General features: G+C 36.5%; 1 protein-coding gene across 1 annotated transcript in view; it reads right to left on the bottom strand.

Annotated features, from left to right (window-relative positions):
- The window catches only part of GALNT8 (polypeptide N-acetylgalactosaminyltransferase 8), a 44,266-nt gene that overhangs the window by 13,255 nt on the left and 6,080 nt on the right, over positions 1 to 24,931 (bottom strand). Inside the window, 5 exon segments of the mRNA XM_021690419.1 lie at positions 1,726 to 1,840; positions 2,330 to 2,527; positions 3,223 to 3,406; positions 8,595 to 8,761; positions 23,718 to 24,012. Coding sequence (XP_021546094.1) covers positions 1,726 to 1,840; positions 2,330 to 2,527; positions 3,223 to 3,406; positions 8,595 to 8,761; positions 23,718 to 24,012 — 959 coding nt within the window.

Genomic DNA, 24,931 nt, shown 5'->3' on the forward strand with positions numbered 1-24,931 from the left:
ACTAGCTGAAATCTACATTTCCCAGACTTTTTCACTCACCAGTGGCCATATGACCAGCAGGGGCCAATGGGATTTGAGGGAAATAACATAGACAACTTTCAGGTAGTGCCCTTAAAAAGAAAACATGCTCTGTCTTTCCCCCCTTTTCTCTTCCTACTGAGTAGAATACAGGTGTGGTGTTGAGTGTAGCAGAACCACAAGATGGGTTTTGGTTCCCATCACCCTGAAGCTGCCATCTTAATCCTGAACTGCTTATGTTCAAACTGTTCTGGGAAAAAGAAATCAATCTCTATCTTGTTTAAACCTGTTATTTTAGCCTCTTTCACAGTAGTCAAACAAGGATTCAATTAATATCTTTATAAATCATTTAAAAATATTTATTACATTTTAACAGTGCCATTATCCTTATGAGGTAGATGAAACAAGGATGTTTCTCTTCATTTCATAAAAGGGAAAACTGGTCAAGACAAACATGCAAAGCAGTAGTTTTCTCTGCCCAACAATTACTGTGGCTTACGGTATAACCCAGATAGGGACTCAAAGTGTATTTGTTAACACATAAATGTGAGGTGGGCACCTGGGTGGCTCAGTTGGTTGAGCAACTGCCTTCGGCTCAGGTCATGATCCTGGAGTCCTGGGATCGAGTCCCGCATCGGGATCCCTGCTCGGCGGGGAGTCTGCTTCTCCCTCTGACCCTCCTCCCTCTCGTGCTCTCTGTCTCTCATTCTCTCTGTCTCAAATAAATAAATAAAAAATAAAAAATCTTTAAAAAAAAAAACACATAAATGTGAGGTCCTGGTTAGGTCTTCATTGGGTATAATATGTAGTTCTAGGGTCATCAGTTCCAAGTAAAAAGAAATTGAAAGTTGTAGATCTAAATAAGCTTTAGAAAATATCATATGCTTCCAGACACTGTAATGGACTAGAGGTCACCTGGTCTCAGGCACAGAATTTCAGGGCTTGGGGGGAAAAAAAAGCCATTTTATAGAACCTCAGTCCACAGTGAGTTAGCAGAGTCAGGATTAGAAGCCAAGTTCAGCATTTTTTTACAATGCCATCCTGACATCCTTATCATTATTATTTTTATCATTAACCATTTAGGAGCATAAGTCACATGTCACTCAGCATGCTAGGTGCTCAATGTAGTAGGTATGGCTTAGAGAGCTTCTATCTGCCCAAGATAACACAAACTTTCAAGTGGTAGAGTAGGATTTGGACTTAAGTCTGTCTGTTTCCAATACTCATGTAATTCTCACTAACATAAGTTAGTGCCTTTTTTAAAGTTCAGCCTTAGGCTGGAAGATGAAAGAAAGGTAAATTAATAAGAAAAATCACAAACCCAAGGGGCAAGGCCTTTTAACAAAGGATTGTGGATTATACAGAAGCTGCAAAAGGAATACTATAGGAGGGATATTTTATGCATGAGATCTAGGAGATGCTTGGAAAAATGCTTGGAATGCTTATTTCCCTTAAGGTAAATAAGAATACCATCTGCCAAGCCTCAATTATACCTCTTTCCATCCATATCTCCCAGATTATACAAACCTATACTAGAAAGTTCCACCCAGAAGTTTTACTGCCTTTCCTAGTGACTCGGGAACATGATAATTTGTCCATCTCTTGAGCCAATGACATTCAGCCTTGTTCCAGAATTCCAAAGACCATACTACTCTCCAATTATTTCCCCCTCTGCTTTTTCTCATAATGAGAAGAAAATGTACCCACCCTCAAGCTAAGCTCCACATTCTCTCCTCCACAGACCAGCATCCCACCATCCAGAGATCCGATCTCTTCCAAAAAGATCCTGTTGGCAGCCAGGATGCCCATGATGGAAGGACTCCTATAGAACACATAGTAAGAGAGTTACTAACCTCTTGATGAGAGAAATGGGTCAGGATGGTGGTGAGGGGTAGAAAGCCAATGATGATTTGGCTTTCAAAGGTCTACTCAAGTCTCTTCTTATCCTGAAGGTTTTCTCTAAACCCTCAGGCTGAACTAAGTACATGTAGCCTTCCTTCACCCTCATCCTGCCATAGTCCTTCTCATATTATAATGAAATTATACCTTTTTCATCTTCATATCCCTCATAGCCTGAAAATTCTTAAAATGTCTCAAATATTTTTTTAAAACATTATATACTTTGGTTTTTGTTTGAAAGTCCTTAGATAGTCTAAAGTGCCTATAATTTTTTCTCTATCCTCTGTCCTTCACCCCATCTCCTCCATTTCTCCCACCCACTCCCATCAGTACCATAAAAGATAAACAAAACCCACACCATCCATTCCTGATTTCCCATGTTCTAATCAAATTCCCTAAATCTCAGACTTACTTCACTGGAGCGGTGGCATCATGCAGATCAAACCAGGCCTTTGGCAGTGGATCATAGTGGCATCATAGTTCCCAGTTAAAGCCATCAACTGCCAATGCATACTTTTCCAGTTCAAAGGTGTCAAAATGAATATTGTCAAACACAGGAGACACAATTACAGTGGGGTCTTCCTGAATCCGAGACAAAATGGGCTCTGCCCTAGAAGAAGAGTGTGTAACAAATCCAGGTTGGATACGAAAGTAAGAAGAAGCAAGGAAACAAAACCTCTTCAAGCACTTTGCCCTGACATTGAGCACCTTTTTCATTTATGCTGTGCTGAGCTCTGAGTAGGATACTCCAGAATGCAAAGACTCGCAGTTTTCAGGATATGAAAAGAACAGATATGTCAAGAACAGATTTGGAATTAGTACCCAAATACCACTCTCAAGTCATTATGAACAGGACTATTTGTATTCTGCCTAAATTTACATTAACTCTTTGAGTCTCCCTGTTTCCAAAATGATGTCTCTTTACTATTTGAGAAAAACCTTAGGAATCATCAAAAGACAATTTCCTCATTTTATAGTTAAGGACATAAATGTCTAGTTAAATGTGACTTATTCAAAGTCACAAAGTTGTTTGGCAAAGTCAGGGTCAGAATCCAGTTGTCAACACTCCAAGCCCATTGTTTTTTGTTTTTGTTCTGGTTGTTGTTTTTTCCTAACACTAAACTATTACTTCTTTAGTAGTTTAGTGTTATGAATCCCTGAGTAAAACACCCTGTCTTTGGATCTTTTCTTTGTTCGAGGTCTGGTGCTGTCTTTCCCTATTTCCATAATATGCTGTCTTGTATGTAGTACATTTTCAGCATCTCCTTTTTCCCCTTTCTTAGAAGAAACTTCCTGGAGCCTTACCACCCAACGTTCACTTCAACATGAGCATCCAAGATGGCAATCACATCAGCTGTGGCCACTTTCCTGCCAGTGTTGCGTGCTTGAGCAAGACCTTTTCTCTTCGTATGCCGTATTATTTTTAGTAGTCCTGGATACTTCCGGTTGTAAAGTTTAATCTTCTCATCCAAGTATACCTTTAGTTCTCCTGCCAACCAAATGCACACCTATAGAAATTCTGAGTGCAATAATCAATGTGGTGTAGAAATTTCATACTATTATAGAGTAGTGGTTGGACTACCTCCAGTTTAGATTGAGCAATTCTACCATCTTGACTGAGAAATAAGTAGTGTTTCCCCTGCACCTACTTCTTTCCATTCTATCCTCAGGCTTAATGCTCCATTCCTAATCTCATTTCCCTTGAAGTTTAACTACCTTAGAATAATCATACCGCTTACCATGTAACAAGGATTGTTATATAAGCTTTATGTGTATTGAGAATTCTCACAAGAATGAATAGATAGACCTGACCTAGCTAAGGTAGAGATGCTGATGAACAGACATTGTGGAGACAGCCTGGAATGTCTTCCCCGTGGCTAAACTCTCAAGATTTTCTGGAGAATCCATAAACAACTGAAACTGTTTTGTCTTATTTTACATATTTCTATTTGGCCTACTCAAGGACCAGTTTTGGACAGAATGCCCAGGCTAATCACTTTTCCAGCTTCTAGCTAATGACTTTGTGCCCTAAATTATGCAAACAGGATTCACTATTCCCAGACTGTTTCCATTTTTTTTCTTCCTTCTTTCCCCTGTCTTTTATAAAGGCTGTCTATAAATTTGTTCTTTGACTCAGCCTACCAGTTGACTTCCTCATATGTGTGAGAAAAACTTGCATGCAAATCACTAAGCAGTGTTTAAAATATCTAACCAAGTGACTGAGTTTTCCATTGATAACATTAATTTATTTAAATTTCAAATTATCCTATGAGGTAGGTATTTCAGTATCCTCACTTTACAGACAAAAAAAACCCTGAGGCACAGAGAGAGTAAGAAACTTCTCCAAGTTACACATCCAATAAGTGGCATACCCTGGATGTGAGCCCATGTTGTGTCTAACCACCATGCCATGCTGCCTCAAGAACTATGTGTGTACTTGGTTGGATTTATCATGATCTCTCTCTATCCCTCTCTTCCAAGGGCCCAGAGATGAAATTCTTGCTGGTTCCTCTCTCAGAAGAAGAGTAGATTTGTGAGTGCTGGAATGACCAAGATCTGGAAGCAATACCTACATGACTGTGGCACAAAAGTTTGCCCTATGTTAGAACTTTCCCAGCTGCACTCCAGGAAGACTGACTCAGTAACTGAAGGTTTTAAAAAGAGCCAGTGGAAAGACTGTTGAATCTCAGATCTGTACCTCTGAAACAAATAATGCAATATATGTTAAGAAAAAAAAAAAAAGAAGAAGAAGGTAGCAGGAGGGGAAGAATGAAGCGGGGCAAATTGGAGGGGTAGACGAACCATGAGAGATGATGGACTCTGAAAAACAAACAGGGTTCTAGAGGGGAGGGGGGTGGGAGGATGGGTTAGCCTGGTGGTGGGTATTGAGGAGGGCACATTCTGCATGGAGCACTGGGTGTTATGCACAAACAATGAATCACGGAACACTTCATCTAAAACTAATGATGTAATGTATGGGGATTAACATAAGAATAAAAAAAAAAGAAAAGAAATCTTAAAAAAAATTAAAAATTAAAATAAAATAAAATAAAATAAAAAGAGCCAGTGGATCTGAAGGCTTTTGCTCCAACTGTGAGAAACCAAGCTGGAAAGTCCCTACACTTACCCAGTCACTACTTTCAGGAAGCAATCAGAAGGAGTTGCCATGTTTTTTTCTTCTTCTGCCACCATGGTGCCCCTGAAAAGGCTTGTGGCAAAGTGAGGGGAGGGAGCAGGTTCTGAATTTCACCCTTGATGGCACCCACCTTGTAGGAGAATCATGGATTCTGCCTATTTTTTTAGCAATTTCTTCAAGAAAAAATCAAAGTGAATGGAAAACCTGGGAATCCTGGTAGAGGTGTTATAATCATTGAAAGGAGCAAGAGCAGGATTACCATAACTTCTGAGGTACCTTTTTCTAAAAGGCATTAGAAAAATCTCACCAAGAAATATGAAGAATATTCTGTGTGGTTGGTTGTACATAGTTGTTAACAGCATAATTAGGAATTACATTACTTCCAGATTAACTGGGATAAAGAAGAGAATTAAAGATGAGGATTAAAAATCATTTATCTTGAGTATTCTGTATGAGTTCTTAAATAAACTGTGTGAACCAAAATGGTGGAAAAAAAAAGAAAAAAGGAAAAAAGAGAAAAAAGAGTTTGCCATAGACCCCAGATACCTAGTGTGTAATTCAACCTCCCTCACTATCTATTTCTGTGTCACTTCCCATTTGGGGATCTCTGTTTCCTCAACTTAGAAAGAAAGGCTGAATAATATGCCAAGATCCTTCCAATTCCAAAATTTTATGAGTTGTAGATTCTGAGTCATCCTCTCAGAAATAATGCCTACAGTCCAGCACAAGAATTAAAGACCCTTCAATGGATCTTCTAAAGTAAACTTAGGCCCCCTTCTCAGCCTTGCTCTCCCACTGGTCCTCTTTGCCCCCAAACTCTTTATTCCAGGATGCTCAGCTCAGGGTGCTTCTGGCTTCTGCAGATTTGCTCATATCATTCTTTTCATCACTCTCTATCCCCCACACCCACATACACACACCCAGTCTTCCATTGTTTTCTTTGCTTTTCTAAATCCTACCAAATTTTCAAGTCCCAATCCAAGTCCTCCTCCTCCAGGAAGCCTCTTTAGTTCATCCCAGCCATTTCTCCAGGCTTTCTTGCATTCACTGACAGCTCACTCAATTTGACACACCATTCTTCATATACTGAAATATCTTTCCATAGGTATGTCTTGCCTCATAAATTAATATGGGAACTTCTTGAAATCTTCCTTGCATAGTGCTTGTTTTTTGGTACAAAATAAATAGTTGTTAGTTATAAAATTTGCCTAAAATTGGAGCGAATATGTAGAATCCCACATATATTAATACAATTTCTGAAATAGTTGGATTAGCTCTGTTGACACTTGAAACATTTGACCTGATACAAATTAAGCTTCATATCTAGGGGGGAAAAGGACAGGGACATAATCAAGTTATGGCATTTCAACAGTACTACAAATGATACTGAGGTAAACAAGGAGTAATAACACTAGTTAACATTTATTGGGAGCAAGTCCTGTGTTGAGGACTTCACATGTCTTATTTAATCTTCAAAATTGTCCTATCAGGTAAACACTATTATTTCCCCCGTATTACAGGTGAGGAAGTGGAGACATGGAGTAGTTGAATTACTTGCCCCACAAAGTCAAATGAATAGTAAGTTTCTCTTGTGGCATATGTGGTAGACTTCCATTTATTTTCCTCAATTTAACACAAAACAGATTTTTAAGTTCTGTTCAGTGTAGGACCAATCTAGTTGATATTTTATGGTTAAGGAGAGAGAAATTAATCCCTGTCCCAGGGACACCAGTCAAAGAAGGACTAACAGTCCCCTCTTCTTTGCCAATTCACACATTATCTCTATGAAAAGCATAATGGGTTCCTGACCAAAGTGAGAGAGATGTATTATATGATAAGGGAATGGTTTGGAACGATCCAGAGTTTTGCTTGACTTCTCTTTATGTGTCTACCTACGTTTGTAATCTTGTATCTTTTGATTTCACTGTTCCATAGGTAGAAATCTTGAATTAATTCTTATCTACTCTTCATGGAATGTGGAATTAAAGAGCCATTGATTTGTTTTTTCCACAGGAAATGATATCTTCAGGGGTCCCCCAGCTCAGTCCTTACATTTGCCCCATGAAAAAGTTGAGTCTCAGACAGGTGAGACGGCTTGCCTCAGATCATCTCACAGAGACAGGGAGTGGAGCCAGGGTGTGTCCAGATGTCAAGGACAGAGGTCTTTCTAATCAAGTTCTTATTTCCTACTCAAAAACTAGGTGTGCCTGCACAGAAAGGAATGAAGTCAGCCATTTTCTTTTCTTTGGTTTTCAATGGAATTCTGCTTAAGAACTGTACCTTCTTATTTTTTTGTGCATTTATATTGAAATGACAAGAAAGGAAGGTATTTAAAACATGAAAAGGAGTATTTTTAGTGTCTGGAAATCCAAAAAGGAAAGTTTAGAGGTCATTTGCCTCTTCCTCTTAGGTCATATATATATATATATATGGTTATATATATTAGGTTATATATATATATATATATATATAAAACTGCCCCTAATGTGAATCTGCAATAAGTACCTGTCTCGTACTTAAAGATCCCCCAGAGAGGGAACAAATTCTGCCTCCCATGAGCAGCCACTCCATAGTCCTTACTCTCAGAAATTTCTTCCTTATTGCTAGCGCAAATCTGTGACTTTGTTCTAGTTCTTCAAAATTTAAAAAACTAAGAGCTAACACTGGCTGAGAGGTTACTATGTGCTAAATACTGTTCATCACCTACATATTATATCAGTGAACATAGTGGCTAGAGATAGGGCTCTGCACTCTGCAAATCTCAATTTTGTCACTTACCAGCATTGCAATATTTAGCAAATTCCTTAACCAGACTATGCCTTAGGTTTTTGCAGCTGTAAAATGACCAAAACAGTGGTTCCTCCTCATAGGTTATTGTAATGATTAAAATAGTTAACAAACATAAGGTGCTTGGAACAATGTTAGCTGCCATGATTATCTCATGTAACTCTCCTTGCAGTTTATGAGATAGCTATTATTACCAACATTCATGTTTTGCCCACTATCTCCCAATTCTTCATGTCCCCGCTGGGTGAACTAGATAGGGATGGGGAGGGGGCATGCTATGAGCAAGAAACATTGCCACTGTGAAGAGTCTCAGCATCCAAAGCTCCATTTTCTCTGGGTTTAATTACACAGAAAGATTGCTTTTCCTCATAGGGAACAGTTCTAAATCCCTTCTTGGTATCTGAGGTCTAATTTTGGACCCCAGTTTACTCCCTTAGGTCTCCATCATGGTGCATAGAAAGGCTTCGGAGTCACTCAGTCCTGGACTTGAGTCAGCTCCACCATTAACTCACTCTGCAATTTGGGCACATTATGTAATCTATCTCTCTGTGTCCTAGCTTCCCCATCTATGTAATCAAGGTGATGATCCCCTGCCTTGACTTTGTGAAGATTAATGTGTCCAGCACATACGACCTCAATAAATGATCCCCTTCTCTTCACTATATGAGGAACCTAAAGTGTCCTAAACTCTAAGATAAAACTCTTTTCCAGCTCAGCAGTCAATAAACTATTATTCTTTGATCAAGTTGCTCACCATTTGAGCTAAAATCATCCACCAAGATGATCTCCTTTAACAAATGAGAGGGAGTGCGGTTGATGACACTAGTGATGGCCCGTTGTATAATGGACAGAGCTTCATTCATGAATATGAGAATGACACCAAGGGATGGGAGTTGTGAAGGATATGTCTTCTGAAGACACCTATAAGAAACCATTTTAAATAACCACGTTACTTTTTAAAAACTTTTTAAAAATTACTTAAACATTACTATCCAATCTATCCCTTCACTATATATGATGCTTTAATATATTAATCGGCTCACCAACCCCCAAACTCATTAGGAAGGGAAACTCTAAGGTGATTGTCACTGAAGCAAGATCTTATATTTGCTTAACCAAAATTTTCCTGTTATGAGGATAAAATCCTTGTCTTTCATACTAATCTTCAGTAGATGGATCAACTTGAACATCCAACATTCTCCCAAAAATATTCCTTATTCCTCCCCCATCTCTAAATTTGCTTTCTTGCCAGAAGTCTTCTGTCATTGCCACCATCTTTTCCCCATATTCTCAGGCTGTCAGTCATTTCTGACACAAACCTCTACTTCACCACTGTAGAGAAGTGGGGAACTGTTCAAAGAATTATGCTTGACACATTTTTTTAATTTCATAGTTTTCATAGTTTACATTATTAAATGCTTACCATATGCCAGGAACTAGCTTATTCTTTACTTTTAACATCTTTATTGAGATACACTTAATATATGATAAAAATTCACCTATTTAAAAGTATACAAGTGTTTTTTATAACATTCACAGAGTTGAGCAACAATTACCACTGTCAAATTTTAGAACATTTCATCACACTAAAAAGAAACCCCATACCTATTACCAGTCCATTTCTCCCCAACCCATTTCACCCCCACTCCCTTCAGCCGAAGGCAACTAATCTACTTTCTATCTCTATAGAATTGTCTATTCTGGCTTTTCATATAAAGGGAAACATATAATATGTGGTTTTCTATGACTAGCTTCTTTCACTTAGCATAATGTTTTTAAGGTTCATCCACATTGTGGCATGCACCAGACCTTCATTCCTTTTTACTGTCAAACAATATTCCATTGCATGGATACACCACATGTTTATCCATTCATCAGTTGTTGGACATTTAAAATATTTTCCATTTTTTGGCTGTTGCTAATGCCACTGTGAACATTCTTGAACAAGTTTTGTGTTGGCATATATTTTCATTTCACTTATATATACACCTAAGAGTGCAATTGCTAAGTCATAGGACAACTCTGTTTAACAATTTGATGAGCTGCTGTAGTGTTTTCCAAACCATTTTACATTACCACCAGTAATGAACGAGTGTCCTAATTTCTCCACATCCTGCACAACAGTTGTCATTATCTGTCATTTTGATGATAGTCATCCCAGTGGGTGTGAAGTATTACCTCCCTGTGACTTTAATTTCCATTTCCCTAATAAGTAATGATGTTTAGCATCTTTTTTTTTCTTTTATTAACTTATTTTATTTAAATTCCATTAGTTAATATATAGTTACTATATCATTAGTTTCAGATGTGCTTGTTAGCCATGTGTGTATCTTTTTTGGAACATCGTCTAAGTCCTTTGTTTATTTTTAATTTAGTTATTTGTCTTTTTATTATTGAGTTATAAGAGCTACTAATGTATTCTAGATTCAAGCACTTTATCAGATATATGGTTTGCAAGTATTTTCTCCCACACTATGAGCTGTTTTTAACCTTCTTGATGATATTATTTGCTGCAAAAATTTTTCAGTTTTGATGAAGTCCAGCTTTTCAATCATTTATCACTTATGCTTTTGGTGTCATATCTAAAAACCATTGACTAACCCATGATCTCTGAGATTTAATCTTGTGTTTTCTCTTAAGAGCTTTAGTTTTATTTACATCTATGATCATTTGAGTTAATATTTATGTATGGTATGATGTAAGGACCTAGTTTCATCTGTTTGCATATAAATAACCAGTTGTCCCAGTGCCATCTGTTGAAGAGATAATTCTTACCCCCATTCAGTTGTCTTAGCACCTGTAAAGAGGAAAAACTCTCCTGTGTATCTCTTTCTCTCTACTCACAGCACTACTCATAATGAAAACTTTGATGACTGGATAGTGGGTTTTTTTTCCTCACATCAAATAATTCTGTGACACCAGCTGCGTGTCCTATAATTTAATTGCATTCTGATACTACCTACCTGAAGTTAACATCAGATCACACAGGTTAAGAGTTCCCACCCAAAGACTGGCACACACACACACACACATACCACTCTGGAGGCCAATCACAAGTTTAGGTTGTTATTGGTGCTTCTGACCCACTAGCTATAGATCGGAAGTTTCCAAGACCCCCTCCTTGGGTTAGATTAATTTGCTAGAGCAGCTCACAGAAGTCAGGAAACCAGTTTACTTATTAGATTACCAGTTTATTACAGAAGATACTAAAAGATATGAATGAACTGCCATGTGAAGAGATACACAGGCCAGGGTTCTGAAGGGTCCAGAGCACAGGAGCTTCTGTCCCAGTGGAGTTTGGGGTGCAGCACAGCCTTGGCATGCTTCATGCTTTAATAGGCATAATTGATAAGATCATTGCCTGTTAGTGGTCAAGTCTATCTCCATCCTCTCTCCCCTGTCAGAAGATATAGGAGGAACTGAATATCCCAACCTTACAATTATAGGGTTCATTACTATGGCAACCAGCTCATAGCCTTAGAGGCTTTCTAACAGTCACCTCATTAATTCAGGGCTGAAAGGAGCTTGTTAAGGATACCAAAAGACACTTTCATCTCTCTTATCTCTTAGGAAATTACAAGGATTTTAGATACTCTATGTCAGGAACAGGGGTGAAGACCAAATATATATTTCTTAGTATAAATCACAGTATCATGGCACCCTTGTCAAGAATCAATTGACCATTAACGTAAGAGTTTATTTCTTGGTACCAATTCTATACCACTGATTTATATATCTATCCTTCACCAGTTAAACCTTGTCTTGATTATTGTAGTTTTGCAGTAAGTTTTGAAATAGAGAAAATGTGAGTCCTGTAACTTTATTCTTCTTTTCTCTATTCTTTATTCCTCCTCAAGGTGTTTTGGCTATTTGGGATCATTTGTGTTTTCATTTTAATTTTGGGATCAACATGTCAATTTCTACCCAAAATCCAGTTGTAGATCAACCTGGAGACTGTTGTTATTTTAACAAAATTAAATGTTCCAACAATGAATATGGGATGTTTCCCATTTATTTAAATCTTTAATTTCTTAACTAATGTCTTGTAGTTTTGCATCTACAAGCTTGCACTTCTTTGTGAAATTTATTCCCAAGTATTTTTTGATGCTAAGTGACACTTTTTTCTTAATTTTATTTTTGAATTGTTCATTACAAATCTGTAGAAACATGATAAATTTTATGTATTGATCTTGCATCCTGCAACCTTTCTGTATTCATTTATTAATTCTAATAGTTTTTAATAGATTTTTATGATTTCCTATATAAGATCATGTCATCTGTGAATAGAAACAGTTTTACTTCTTCCATCCCAAGATGGATGTTTTTTATTTCTCTTTCTTGCCTGACTAAAATCTTGAATACAAGTGTTGATGTCAGACATATTTGTTTAGTTTCATCATATAGGGAAAGCTTTCAGTCTTTCACCATTAGGAATGATATGGGCTTTTTATAGATGCCCTTTGCTAGGTTGAGGAAGTTCCCATCTATTCCTTGCTTGTTGAGTGTTTTTAATCATGAAAAGGTTGGATTTTGTCAAGTGCTTTTTTTCTGTGTCTATTGACATTATAATGTGGCTTTTGTCCTTTATTCTATCAATATGATGTATTACATTGATTGATTTTCAGAGTTTGAATCAATTTTATATTGTTGGCTTAAATCCCAACTTGGTTTTGGTGTGTAATCCTGTTTCTATTCTGTTAGATTCAGTTAGTATTTTGCTGAGGATTTTGACATCTATAGTCATATGGGATGCGGCTCTGCAGTTTTCTTTTCTTGCAATGTATTTATCTGACTTTGGTATCAGGGTAATACTGACCTCATATAACGAGTTGTGGAGTATTCCCTTCTCTTCTATTGTTAGGAAGAGTTTAAGGAGTTGAAGCTAATTCTTGTTTAAACTTTGGTAGAATTCACCAGTGGAGCTGTCTGGACCTGAGTAGTATTTAAGTTACTAATGTGTTCACCAACCTGGGTGCTCTCCAAATTCCATGCTACTGAGATTTTATGGAGGCTTCTCCACATACGCATGATCGAATATTAATTCTATTTTCAATCCCTCTCCCTTCTCTGAGGGATAGGGATGGGGCTGAAAATTCCAAGCTCCTTATCATGGTAGATATTTCTGATAACCAGCCCCCAACCAGGGATCCACTCAGAGTCACCTCATTAGAACATAAAATACTCATAGTGTTCTCATCATTTAGGAAGTCACAAGGATTTTAGCTCTGTGTCAGGAAGAGGGGACAGAGACAAATATATTTTTTCTATTATTTCACAACAGTATTATTATGAGGGTAAAATGCAATAATGTGCAAAAATGCTCAGAACAAAAGAAGTGCTCATTTAATGTTAGCTGCTACTATTACTACTTCAGTGATTATTGCTGTTCTTGTTCTTACATTTATTACTTGAACAGTGGCACCAGTCACTGAACTAGGAACAATGAGAGGAGAAAAAGAAACTGATACATTTTGGTTTGGCCATGTTGAGTAGGAAGCACCTGTGAGTCACACCATGGAATTCCCCAGCAGGTCATTGCATATATGGTCCCAGGGTCACAGCTGAACAATCTGGATTGGAGACAAGTGAATTTAGGAGTCATCACCCTGTAAGTGGTGGTTGAATTCGTAAGAGTTGGATAAAATCACTCAAGTTACATGCAGAAAAGAGCCTTAAGCTAAAGCCTGAGGGTCATCAATATTTAAAGCAGAGGCAAAGGAGTGTGACAGATGAACGTTAAATTCTTTCAAGCTCAGGGGCAGTTCTTAATATCTAGTACAGACTGATTATATAATAAATATGTATTTAATCAAGAGTAAGAGTTGGTAATTAAGTTAAATTGAAACCTGATTAAAACTTTGTTCAGCTTCTCTTCCCTCTAATCCACATAATCCAATCAACCACCTTTAAATTTTCTTTTTTCCACTCAGTCTCCCATGCTTCCTTTTGAGTACTGTCTTGGCTATGTTCTAAATGTTTTCCCAACACTTCTCTTATCCACACCCCACATTCTCTTCCCAACCTTATATCAAGGGAAGCAAGAAATGTGGCTCCTGCAGTTCCAAAAAGAATGATCTCTCCTTCCTCCTTGCTCCCCAACACCTGACCTAGAATGGTTAGACCAGCTCTGTCCAACAGAATTTCTTGCAATGATGGAAATGTTCTAAATCTGTGCTGCCCATTATGATAGCCACTAGTCATGTGTGGCTATCGAGCACTTATAATGTCACTATATAACCAAAAAAAAACCCTAAATTTTTTATTTAATTCCATTTTAATTAATTTAATTTTAAATAGTCACATGTGACTACTGGCTACCATATTAGGTAGTGCAGCAGAAGATCCTAAAAAATATTTATTAGTTGGATGACAGTTACAGGAACTGATCTTTGGCAAATCCTTCCAATATAGAACCACAGTCCACCCCACTTCCCCCTAACAACAAGAAGGTGCAATGGGAGAAGAGAAAAGGTAGCTTCTAGGTGTTAGAGCTAGAAAGATAAACTTTATGTATATCATAACTTTACCTGAAACTACCATTGTGCATAACAAATAAACTGATATGTACACATGGAAACAGACTTTAAACAATTGCAAAATATATTCTTACATTGGGATTCCCTAAGACAAGTTACACCTGCAGCAAGGCCAGCTTCCTGGGTGTGCAGCCTATGCAGTCACACAGGTCCCCACACTTAGTGACTTAACTTGGCTTAATACCTTCCTAACACCATCTTGAAATTCTAAATAGTTTTTGAACAAAAGGCCCCACATTTTCATTTTGCACTGGGCCCTGCAAATTTTGTAGCTGGTCCTGGCCACAGCATTTTGATAAATTCCCTATTAAAGATTAACGATTCGGGGTGCCTGCGTGGCTTAAGTCGTTAAGCGTCTGCCTTCAGCTCAGGTCATGATCTCGGCGTCCTGTGATTGAGCCCTGCATCGGGCTCCCTGCTTCACGGGAGGCCTGCTTCTCCCTCTCCCACTCCCCCTGCTTGTGTTCCCTCTCTCGCTGTGTCTCTCTCTGTCAAATAAATAAATAAAATCTTTTAAAAAATAAAAATTAAATTAAAAAAAAGATTAACAATTGAAGCTATGACTTTTCATGTGTTTAATCATTTGTTGGTATTTAACATCCACCTAAACTCAATAAGGTAACTGACTGATTCTCCAATTCCACACAGTGCTCTCCTGAGTAGCCTTTCTCTGGTCTCTGAAAGGCAAAGCGAGGACATGAGAACAGGAGGGCTGCCAGGGCTGGCATCTCTCTGGTCTCAGATAGCTATCCAGAAAGGTGGCGGAACAGTGATTACAATCACTTTGACATCTCACTTAGCAGGAAGCTGGACTAAATGGCATAGAAGGTCTATTCTTACATTATTGTGTAATTCTATGTAATAATACCTCTAATTCACTAAATTATTTCTCTCAAAGAAAGTCAATGGAGTGGTCTTCCTATAGTTTTAAACCATATGGTTTCCAGAATGCTTTAGCTCTGAAATCCATATATGTCTGGGCCACAAAGATTTTTTTTATGAACAGCAGAGAGGAAGAGTACTCATTTGGTTTGTAGTATCAGATGTGACTCAAACGTTTTTCAAGTATATGTAGATACTTGATTCATAAATATTTTGTATCCACAGTAATGCTTTCTGACAAGCAGTTTTATGAGTTAATCCTTATGGAATTAAATCTGGATGTTTCAAAATCAATAAATACAAGGCATCTTCAGTTACCAACTGGTCCCAGCATATTATCTTCATACCTAAAGACCTAAATTATGCAATCAACCTAGGAGAAAATGTGTTAGGTCCTATTTGTGTCCTGGTTCACAAGTAGCAAATACTGACACACATGGCACCATTCTCCCCTCTCATGATGGCAGGCATCACTAACAGATCATCCATGCCTTTGATCATATGGACTCAAAAGTTTTCCTACCACAATACTCCAGGTAGTCACTACCAATCAACTGGAGTTGGCTTTAAGGTGAAATTTTATTACCATCCTTGTACAGAAAAAAGGTTTCTCTGAATGCTTTCGGGGTGATCTACATGTTGAGACGAGTGAGTCTCAGTGAAAAAGTAGCTTCTCACATCTCCATCTATGGCTATGCCAGTTACCTTCTGATTTAGAGAATTAGGGGATGCTGAGGAATCATCTTCTTAGGGTGATGTGACGAAGAGTATCAATTCATCATTCAAATGCTACATTAGGCCACTGCCATGTATTACATGGATTATGGGTCAGATCCTCAATGATGATTCTTTTGTTCTGGTGGTTAAAAGTATAAATGGAATAAAATTTGTGGAAAAAAATTCCTGATCACAATTCCATGTTCATTTGATATTGGATGAATTCAGCTATAAGATCTTAGCACTTAGAGGCTGCAACTTTTGATATATTTCATAACCCCTAAAAGAAATACTCATATTTAAATACTTCTAGACACATCCAAGAAGCTCAATGAACTTTAAGTAAGATAAATGCAGAGATACACACCCAGACACATCGTAGTCAAAATGTTGAAAGCCAAAGATAAAAAGAAAACCTTGAAAGAAGTGAAAGAAAAATAACCTACCACATACAAGGAAACCCCAGTGATATTAATAGTTGATATCTCATCAGAACAATAGAGCCAGAAAGCAATGGAATGACATATTCAAAGTGCAGAAAGAAAAATTAACCAAGCAGTTTTTATCTTTTATCTTTCAAATATGAAAGTGAAATGAAGACATTGGCAAATAAATAAGCACTGAGAGAATTTGTTGGTAGCAAATCCACCTACAAGAAATACTAAGTTCCTTAGCCTGAAAACAAGTAATTCAAGACAGTAGTAACTCAACACACACACACACACACACACACACAGACGAGCAAAGAGCATCAGTAAAGGTAATTGCACAATTATAAAAGACAGTATAAATGCCTATTTCTTCTCTTAACTGATTTTAAAAGCAATTATATATTTTTAAAGTATATCTAATTGTTGGGCCTATAAGATATAGTGATTTAATATACTTGACAATAACAGCACAAAAGAGGTAGATGGGAGCAAAGCTGTACTGACACAAGAAAATGACACCAGATTGTAAATTGAATCTACAGGAACAAGTGTAGAGAATCAGACATGATAACTTAAAAGATAAATAACAAACTTCATAAATTTATACTTCCTCTCCTTTTTCCTCATTTTAATGGATAAAACTATATAAAGTGATTATAACAGTATATATTTTTTATTTTTTACCATACATATATGTAATATGTATAACAATAATAGCAAAAAAGATTAAATAAAGTTATATATGACTAGCCTTCCTATATCTCATTATAATAAGTCTAAGTAGACTCTGATAAGTTAAGATGTACACAATAAACCCTAGAGCAGCCATTAAGAAAATAACTATAAAATATACTGAAAAATAATTAAAAGGATGATATTGTTACATTGGAAAATATTCACTTAACATAAAAAACAATCAGTAAAGGATGAAAGGAAAAAAGACATGAAACATTAGAAAACAAAGATAAATTGGCAGACATAAATCCAACTATATCAATAAAAATATTAAATTTAAATGAATTAATCTAATCAAAAGGTAGGGATTGTCAGATTGCATTTTTTTAAATCCAACTATATCTTCAGGAAACATATTTTAGATAAAAAGATAAAAATAGATTGTAAGTAAAAGATATATTATGCAAATAGCAACCATATGAAAGCTAGAGTGGTTATACTAATATCAGACAAAATAGATATTAAAATAAAAATCTTAGTAATGATAAGGGGAAGATTTTATAACAACAAAGGGATCAATCCATCAGGAAGATAAGACAATTGTAAAAGTATACATCTAGCAACAGAGTCCCAAAATATATGAAATAAAAACTGACAGAATTGAAGGAAGTAATAGACAATTTAACAATAATCATTAGAGACTTCAATATCCCACTTTCAATAATAGATACAACTAAGCAAAATATAAACAAGAAAAGATTAGGCAGAAGACTAAACAACACTACAAACCAACTAGACCTAACAGATATCTAGAGAACACTCTACCCAATAAAAGCATACTTTCAAACTACACATACAACATTCTCCAGAAGAGATCATTTGTTAGCATACAAAAGAAGCCTCAATAAATTTTTTAAAGATTAAGTTAATACAAAATATGATTCTCTCATTACAATAGAGTGACATTAGAGATGAAAACAGAAAAAAAAAAGGAAAATTCACAAATATGTGGAAATTAAACAATACATTCCTAAGTAACCATTGAGTCAAAAAAAATTGCAAGGGAAACTAGAAAATACATTGAGATGACTGAAAAAACAAAGCACAATATACCAAAACTTATGGAATACAGCTAAAGAGAAGCTAGGAAATAAATTTATAGCTATCAATAAGTATATTTTTTAAAAAAGAATAATAATCTAGCCTTCCACCTTAAGAAAATAGAAAGTGCAAACTAAATCCAAAGCAAGGAGAAGTAAGGAAATAATAAAGATGAGAGTAGAAATACATAAAATGGAGAATAGATATAAAAATAGAGACAATCACTGAAAAGTTGGCTCTTTGAAAACATCAACAAAATTTACAAATGTGCAGCTAGACTGACCAAGAACATAATAAAGAATATTCAAATTACTAAAATCAGGAATAAAAGTGGGACATCATTATTGACCTTCCAGAAATAAAAAAAGATTATAAGGGAACACTATAAATAAACAATCTTCCCACAAATTAGAAAATTTAGATGAGGTGGACAGATTCCTAAAGAGACATAAATTATCAAAAGCAACTCAAGAATAAATAGAAATCTATTGTGGATAGTGCTGCTATAAACATTGAGGTCCACGAGGTCCTTCAAATCACTATTTTTGTATCCTCTGGATAAATGCCCAATAGTGCAATTGCTGGGTCATTGGGTAGTTCTATTTTTAACTTTTTGAGGAGCCTCCATATTGTTTTCCAGAATGGCTGCACCAGTTTGCATTCCCACCAATAGTGTAAGAGGGTTCCCCTTTCTCTGCCTCCTTGCCAACATCTGTTGTTTCCTGAGTTGTTAATTTTAGCCATCCCGACAGGTGTGAGGTGTTATCTTTTTGTGGTTTTGTTTTGTATTTCCCTGATGATGAGTCATGTTGAACATTTTTTCATGTGTCTGTTAGCCAAAATATGGACAGAGCCCAAATGTTCATCGACTGATGAATAGATAAAGAAGATGTGGTGTATATATATACACATACATACAATGAAATATTACTCATCAATCAAAAAGAATGAAAACTTGCCATTTGCAATGACATGGATGGAACTAGAGTGTATTATGCTAAGCAAAATAAGCCAGTCAAAGAAAGACAAATACCATATGATTTCACTCATATGTGGAATTTAAGAAACAAAACAGATGAATATAGGGGAAAAGAAGGAAAAATAAAATAAGATGAAAATAGAGAGGGAGCCAAATCATAAGAGACTCTTAGCTAAAGGGAGCAAAGTGAGGGTTGCTGGAGGGGAGGTGGATGGGGGGATGGCATAATTGGGTGATGGACATTAAGAGGGCACTTGATGTCATGAGCACTGGGTGTTATATCAACTGATGAATCACTAGATTCTACCTCTGAAACTAATACTACACTATATGTGAACTAACTTGAATTTAAATAAAATCTTGAAATAAATAAATAGAAATCTGCATAGACCTATATCAAGTAAAGAGATTGAATTACTGATCACTAATTACCCACCAAAATAGATCCAGGCCCAGATGGCTTCTGGTGAATTCTACCAAATATTTAAAAATAATTAGTACCAATTGTTCACAAATGTTTCCAAAATATAGAAGAAGAGGAAACATTTCTCAAGTCATTCTATGAGGCCAGTATTACTTAGTTACAAAACCAAACAAAAAGGGGCACCTGGGTAGTTCAGTCAGTTAAGGTTCTGCCCTCGGCTCAGGTCATGATCCCAGCCAGGGTCCTCGAGCAAGCCCCACATCAGGCTCTCTGCTCAGCGGGAAGCCTCTTTCTCCTTCTCCCGCTGCCTGCCTCTACCCCTGCTTGTGCTCTCTCTCTCTCTCAATCTCTCTCTGTCAAATAAATAAGTAAAATCTTTTAAAAAATGAACAAACAAAAATATCACAAGGAAAGAAAACTAAAAACCAATATTTCTTATGAATAGAGACACAAAATATTAGCAAACCAAATCCAGCAACATATAGAAACAACAGCATACTATGATCAAGTAGAATTTATGCCATGAATTTAAGATTTGTTTGACTTCCTATCATCAATTTATGTAATACACTATATCAATAGATAATGAATAAAACCTCATGATCAATTTGATAGACACAGAAAAAACATCTGATCCCTTCATAACAAGAAAAAAAAAGAAAGAAAAAAACACTAAACCAACTAGAAATAGAATGAGATTTCTGATAAAGGGCATGTACAAAAAGCCACAGCTAACATACTTAATGGTGAAATATTTAATGCATCCCCCATCCATAATGAGGAACAAAACAAAGTGCCCTCTCTCACCACTTCTATGTGACATTTTATTGAAGATTCTAGCCAGGCAATTAAGCAAGAAAATTAAATAAAAGTCATCATATTGGAAAGGAAAAAGTATAGCTTTCTCTATGTACAAATAACATAGTCTAATAGAAAATTCTAAAATATCCACTAAAAAAACTATTAGAATTAATAAATGAATATGGCAAGATTGCAGGATACAAGTTCAACATACAAAAAAAAATTGTGTTTCTATAGACTTACAATGAACAATTTGAAAATGAAACTAAGAAAACAATTTCACTTCAAATAGTATCAAAAAGATAAACATATCTAACAAAATAAGTGCAAGACTTATACTCCCAAACCCAAAACATTGTTGAAAGAAATTAAAGAAAACCTAAATAAACGCAAAGATTCTTTATGTTCATGGATTGAAAGATTTGTTAATATGACAATACTCCCTACATTGATCTACAGATTCAATCTAGTCCCTATCAAAATACTGCTGGTTTGTTTGTAGAAATTGACCAGCTAATCCTAAAATTCATATGGAAATTCAAGATCTCAGAATAGCTAAAACAATCTTGAACAAGAAGAAAGTTGGAAGACTCATACTTCTTGATTTCAAAACTTACTACAAAAGCTACAGTTGTCAAGTCAGTGAGTTAATGTCATAAGGAATAGACCTATAAAACAATGAAATAGGATTGATATCTGGAAGTAAATTCTTATATTTATGACCAATTGATTTTGACAAGGGTGCCAAGACAATCCAATGTGGAAAAAGTAGTCTTTTCAACAAAGGGTGCTAGGACAGCTGGATGGCCATACGCAAGAAAATGAAGTTGTACCTCTATGTCACACCATGTCCAAAAATTAATTTTAAATGGACCAAAAACCTAAATGTAAGATTAACACTACAAAACTTTTAGAAAAAAAGGGCATAAATCTTCATGACTTTGCATTAAGCATTATAGTTTCTTACATATGACATCCAAAGCATAAGCAACCAAAGAAAAAAATTAGATAAACTGGACAAAATCATATTAATAAAACAATGAATCATGGATCACTACATCAAAAACTAATGATGTATTGTATGGTGACTAACATAACATAATAAAATTAAAATAAATTTAAAAATAAAAGGAGAAAGTCTCTGAATAAACATTTCTCCAAAGAAGATATACAAATAGCCAATATGCACGTGAAAAGATGTTCACTATCATTAGACATCAGGAAAATTTAAATGAAGACCACAATGATATACCACTTCACATCACTAGAATATCTATTATCAAAAGACGAATAACAAATGTTGGTGAGGATGTGGAAAAACCAGCACTCTCATATACTGCTAGAGATGATGCAGTCACTTTGGAAAGCAGTCTGGCAGTTCCTTGAAATGTTAAATATAGAGTTATCATATAATCCAGAAATTATACTTCTAGGGTATAACCAAGAAAACTGAAGACATATGTCCACACAAAAACTTATACATGAATGTTCAGAGCAGTATTATTCTTAATAGTCAAAAAGTGGAAACAATCCAAATTTCCACTAACTGGAAAATAGATAAACAAAATGTGGTGTACCTGTACAAAAGAATATTATTTGACAATAAAAGGAGTTAAGTATTGATACGTACTATAACACGAATGTAACTTAAAAACATTATTCTAGGTACATATATACAATGGAATATTACCCAGCCATCAGAAAGGATGAATACCCACCATTTGCATTGACATGGATGGAACTGGAGGGGATTATGCTAAATGAAATAAGTCAAGCAGAGAAAGACAATTATCATATGGTTTCACTCCTATGTGAAACATCAGGAATAGCATGGAGTACCATACGGGAAGGGAGGGAAAACTGAAGGGGAAGAAATCAGTAAGGGAGAAAAACCATGACAGACTCTGGACTCTGGACTCTGGGAAACAAACTGAGGGTTTCAGAGGAGAGGGGGGTGGGGGGATGGGGCAGTCAGGTGATGTGTATTAAGGAGGGCACATGTTGTGATGAGCGTTGGGTGTTATATGCAACTAAGGAATCATTGATCACTACATCAAAAACTAATGATGCACTGTATGTTGGCTAACTGAACATAATAAAAATAATAATAATATAAAAAAGAACATATTATTTTAAGTGAAAAAAGCCAGTCATGAGAGACCCATATATTATATTATTCCACTTAAATGAAATGTCGAGAATAGGTAAATCCATAGGGACAGAAAGTTAATGGTTGCCTAGAAATGAGGAATTATGTGTAAACAAGGAGGGGTTATTAATGGGTATGGAATTTTTTTTGAAGTGATGAAAATGTTTTAAAATTGATTACGGTGATGGTGCACCACTCTGTGAATATACTAAAAACCATTAAATTGTACACTTTAAATTGATGAATTGTATATGAATTATATCTCAACAAAGTTGTTATTTTTAAGACTTACGAAGAATGGTGGGAGAAGCAAAGAAAGAAAAAGCAATGGGAAGAAGAAACTGATGGAGAAAGAGAGGGAAGGCTCTTTTTTTTTTTTAAGATTTTATTTACTTATTTGACAGAGAGAGACACTGTGAGAGAGGGAACACAAGCAAGGGGAGTAGAAGAGGGAGAAGCAGGCTTCCTGCCAAGCAGGGAGCCCAATGCAGGGCTTGATCATGACCAGAGCCCAAGGCAGATGCTTAACCAACTGAGCCACCCAGGCGCCCCAGGGAAGGCTCTTTATTTTTTTTTTTAAAGATTTTATTTATTTATTTGAGAAAGAGAATGAGATAGAGAGCATGAGAGGGGGGAGGGTCAGAGAGAGAGGCAGACTCCCTGCTGAGCAGGGAGCCCGACGTGGGACTCGATCCTGGGACTCCAGGATCATGACCTGAGCCGAAGGCAGTCGCTTAACCAACTGGGCCACCCAGGCGCCCCAGGGAAGGCTCTTTAAATTAGAATTAATAACAGAGAGGAATTCACACAGAATTTGAGGAAAACACCATGGGAGCAAGTAGAGCTGTTAACTTCAGTGTGACTTGCACAAGTCTTTCCTCAGTTTCCTCATCTGTACAATTATGAGTTAGACTCATCATCAGTTCTCAAGGATCTGTTTCTCTGACATCTCTGCCCATTTCTGAGGGGCTGTAAACATTGGGACCAGTCAGTTGTCCTCTCTGAGCTGCCATTATAAAATGGATTAAAAACAAGAACTTTGCTCAGTCAGCCTGCCAGAATTCCTTCCCCATCAATTTTCCACTCCTCAACCCTCTTTCAACCCTTGACTTTCACTGCTCCCAAAGCTCATCCCCCACTTAAACCAAGGTCCCTTGGCAACCCAAACTTGGTCCGTCCTACCTGGAATCTCGGGTATCTGGGATGGTGCGATTGAAAGGCAACTGGTTACTGAGGTACACGTTGTAACCAAACTTCTGGAAAAGGTCCTCGGCCTTTTTCTGATGGGCCTCAGAAAGATCCTTACCCCACTGCCTGAAAAGCTGTGAGTCTGGGAAGAGTAACTCTTTGGGTTTGTGCTTCTTAGTCTCACTTGCTTTGATTTTCAATGCCTTTTGAACAGGATGTTCGTATTTCACCCTCACCACTGTGTTGTCCACATTTTCTTCTTGCTTCGTAGCCAATTTCATACTTTCTTCTGCAAATGAAAGGCAGGGGAGAAAATATTTCAGGTAATCCTGGGCATTGTTTTCTATCCAAATTTTCTTGAAATATTTTCCTCTTCAAATTCTGAAATGTGTAATCTCTTGTCCCAGGGGATGCAGTCTGTTAAGGGAATTTGTCAGAGCTATTGCAAGGCTGTCCTCGCCAGGTGTGCACTAGAACACACCTCTCCTAAACCTTTATCGGAGCTTATCTATCCTGAGTCCTACACATTTAAGTCTTCTTAAGAAACTGTGACCTGAGAAATAGATTGATAATGAGCTAACATTTTTCAGAATAAGGCCCAAGAAACTCTTATATCAGAATTGTCATGATTATTTTAAAATGTAGGTATTCAGGCTTATCCCCAAATCAACTAAATCAGAATCATAGAGTCAGGTAGAGATAGGGGAAGAGAAGTTACAGAATCTGCATTTTTAATAAAATCAAGGAATAACTCCTTTGTACAATGAAATTTGAAACATCATACTACACTATCAGTGGCTAACAAAGGCAGATCTATTCTAAACTGCACCATTATCCACCATTCCCTTCACTTATATATTTGATTTGCCAAGAATTTTAAATTGGAGATGTCCTAATCCCACATTTTCCAACTTGCTTAATCATAAGCAAACTTCAAAAGTTTGTTAAAAGTACAGAATCCCAGGTCTCCCCCAGAGATTCTGATTCAGTAGGTCTGGGGTGGAGTGTGGGGATCTGAATTTTTAACAATTGCTCTAGATAAATCTAATGGTCACATCAATTTCAGAAACACTGTCTTCACAAAGAAGAGGAAGAAGAAGAAGGAGAAGGAGGAGGAGGAGGAGGGGGAGGAGGAGGAATAGAAGAAAAAGAAGAAGAAGAAGAAGAAGAAGAAGAAGAAGAAGAAGAAGAAGAAGAAGAAGAAGAAG

The sequence above is a fragment of the Neomonachus schauinslandi genome, chromosome 5 (assembly GCF_002201575.2).
Source record: "Neomonachus schauinslandi chromosome 5, ASM220157v2, whole genome shotgun sequence".
Taxonomy (NCBI): domain Eukaryota; kingdom Metazoa; phylum Chordata; class Mammalia; order Carnivora; family Phocidae; genus Neomonachus; species Neomonachus schauinslandi.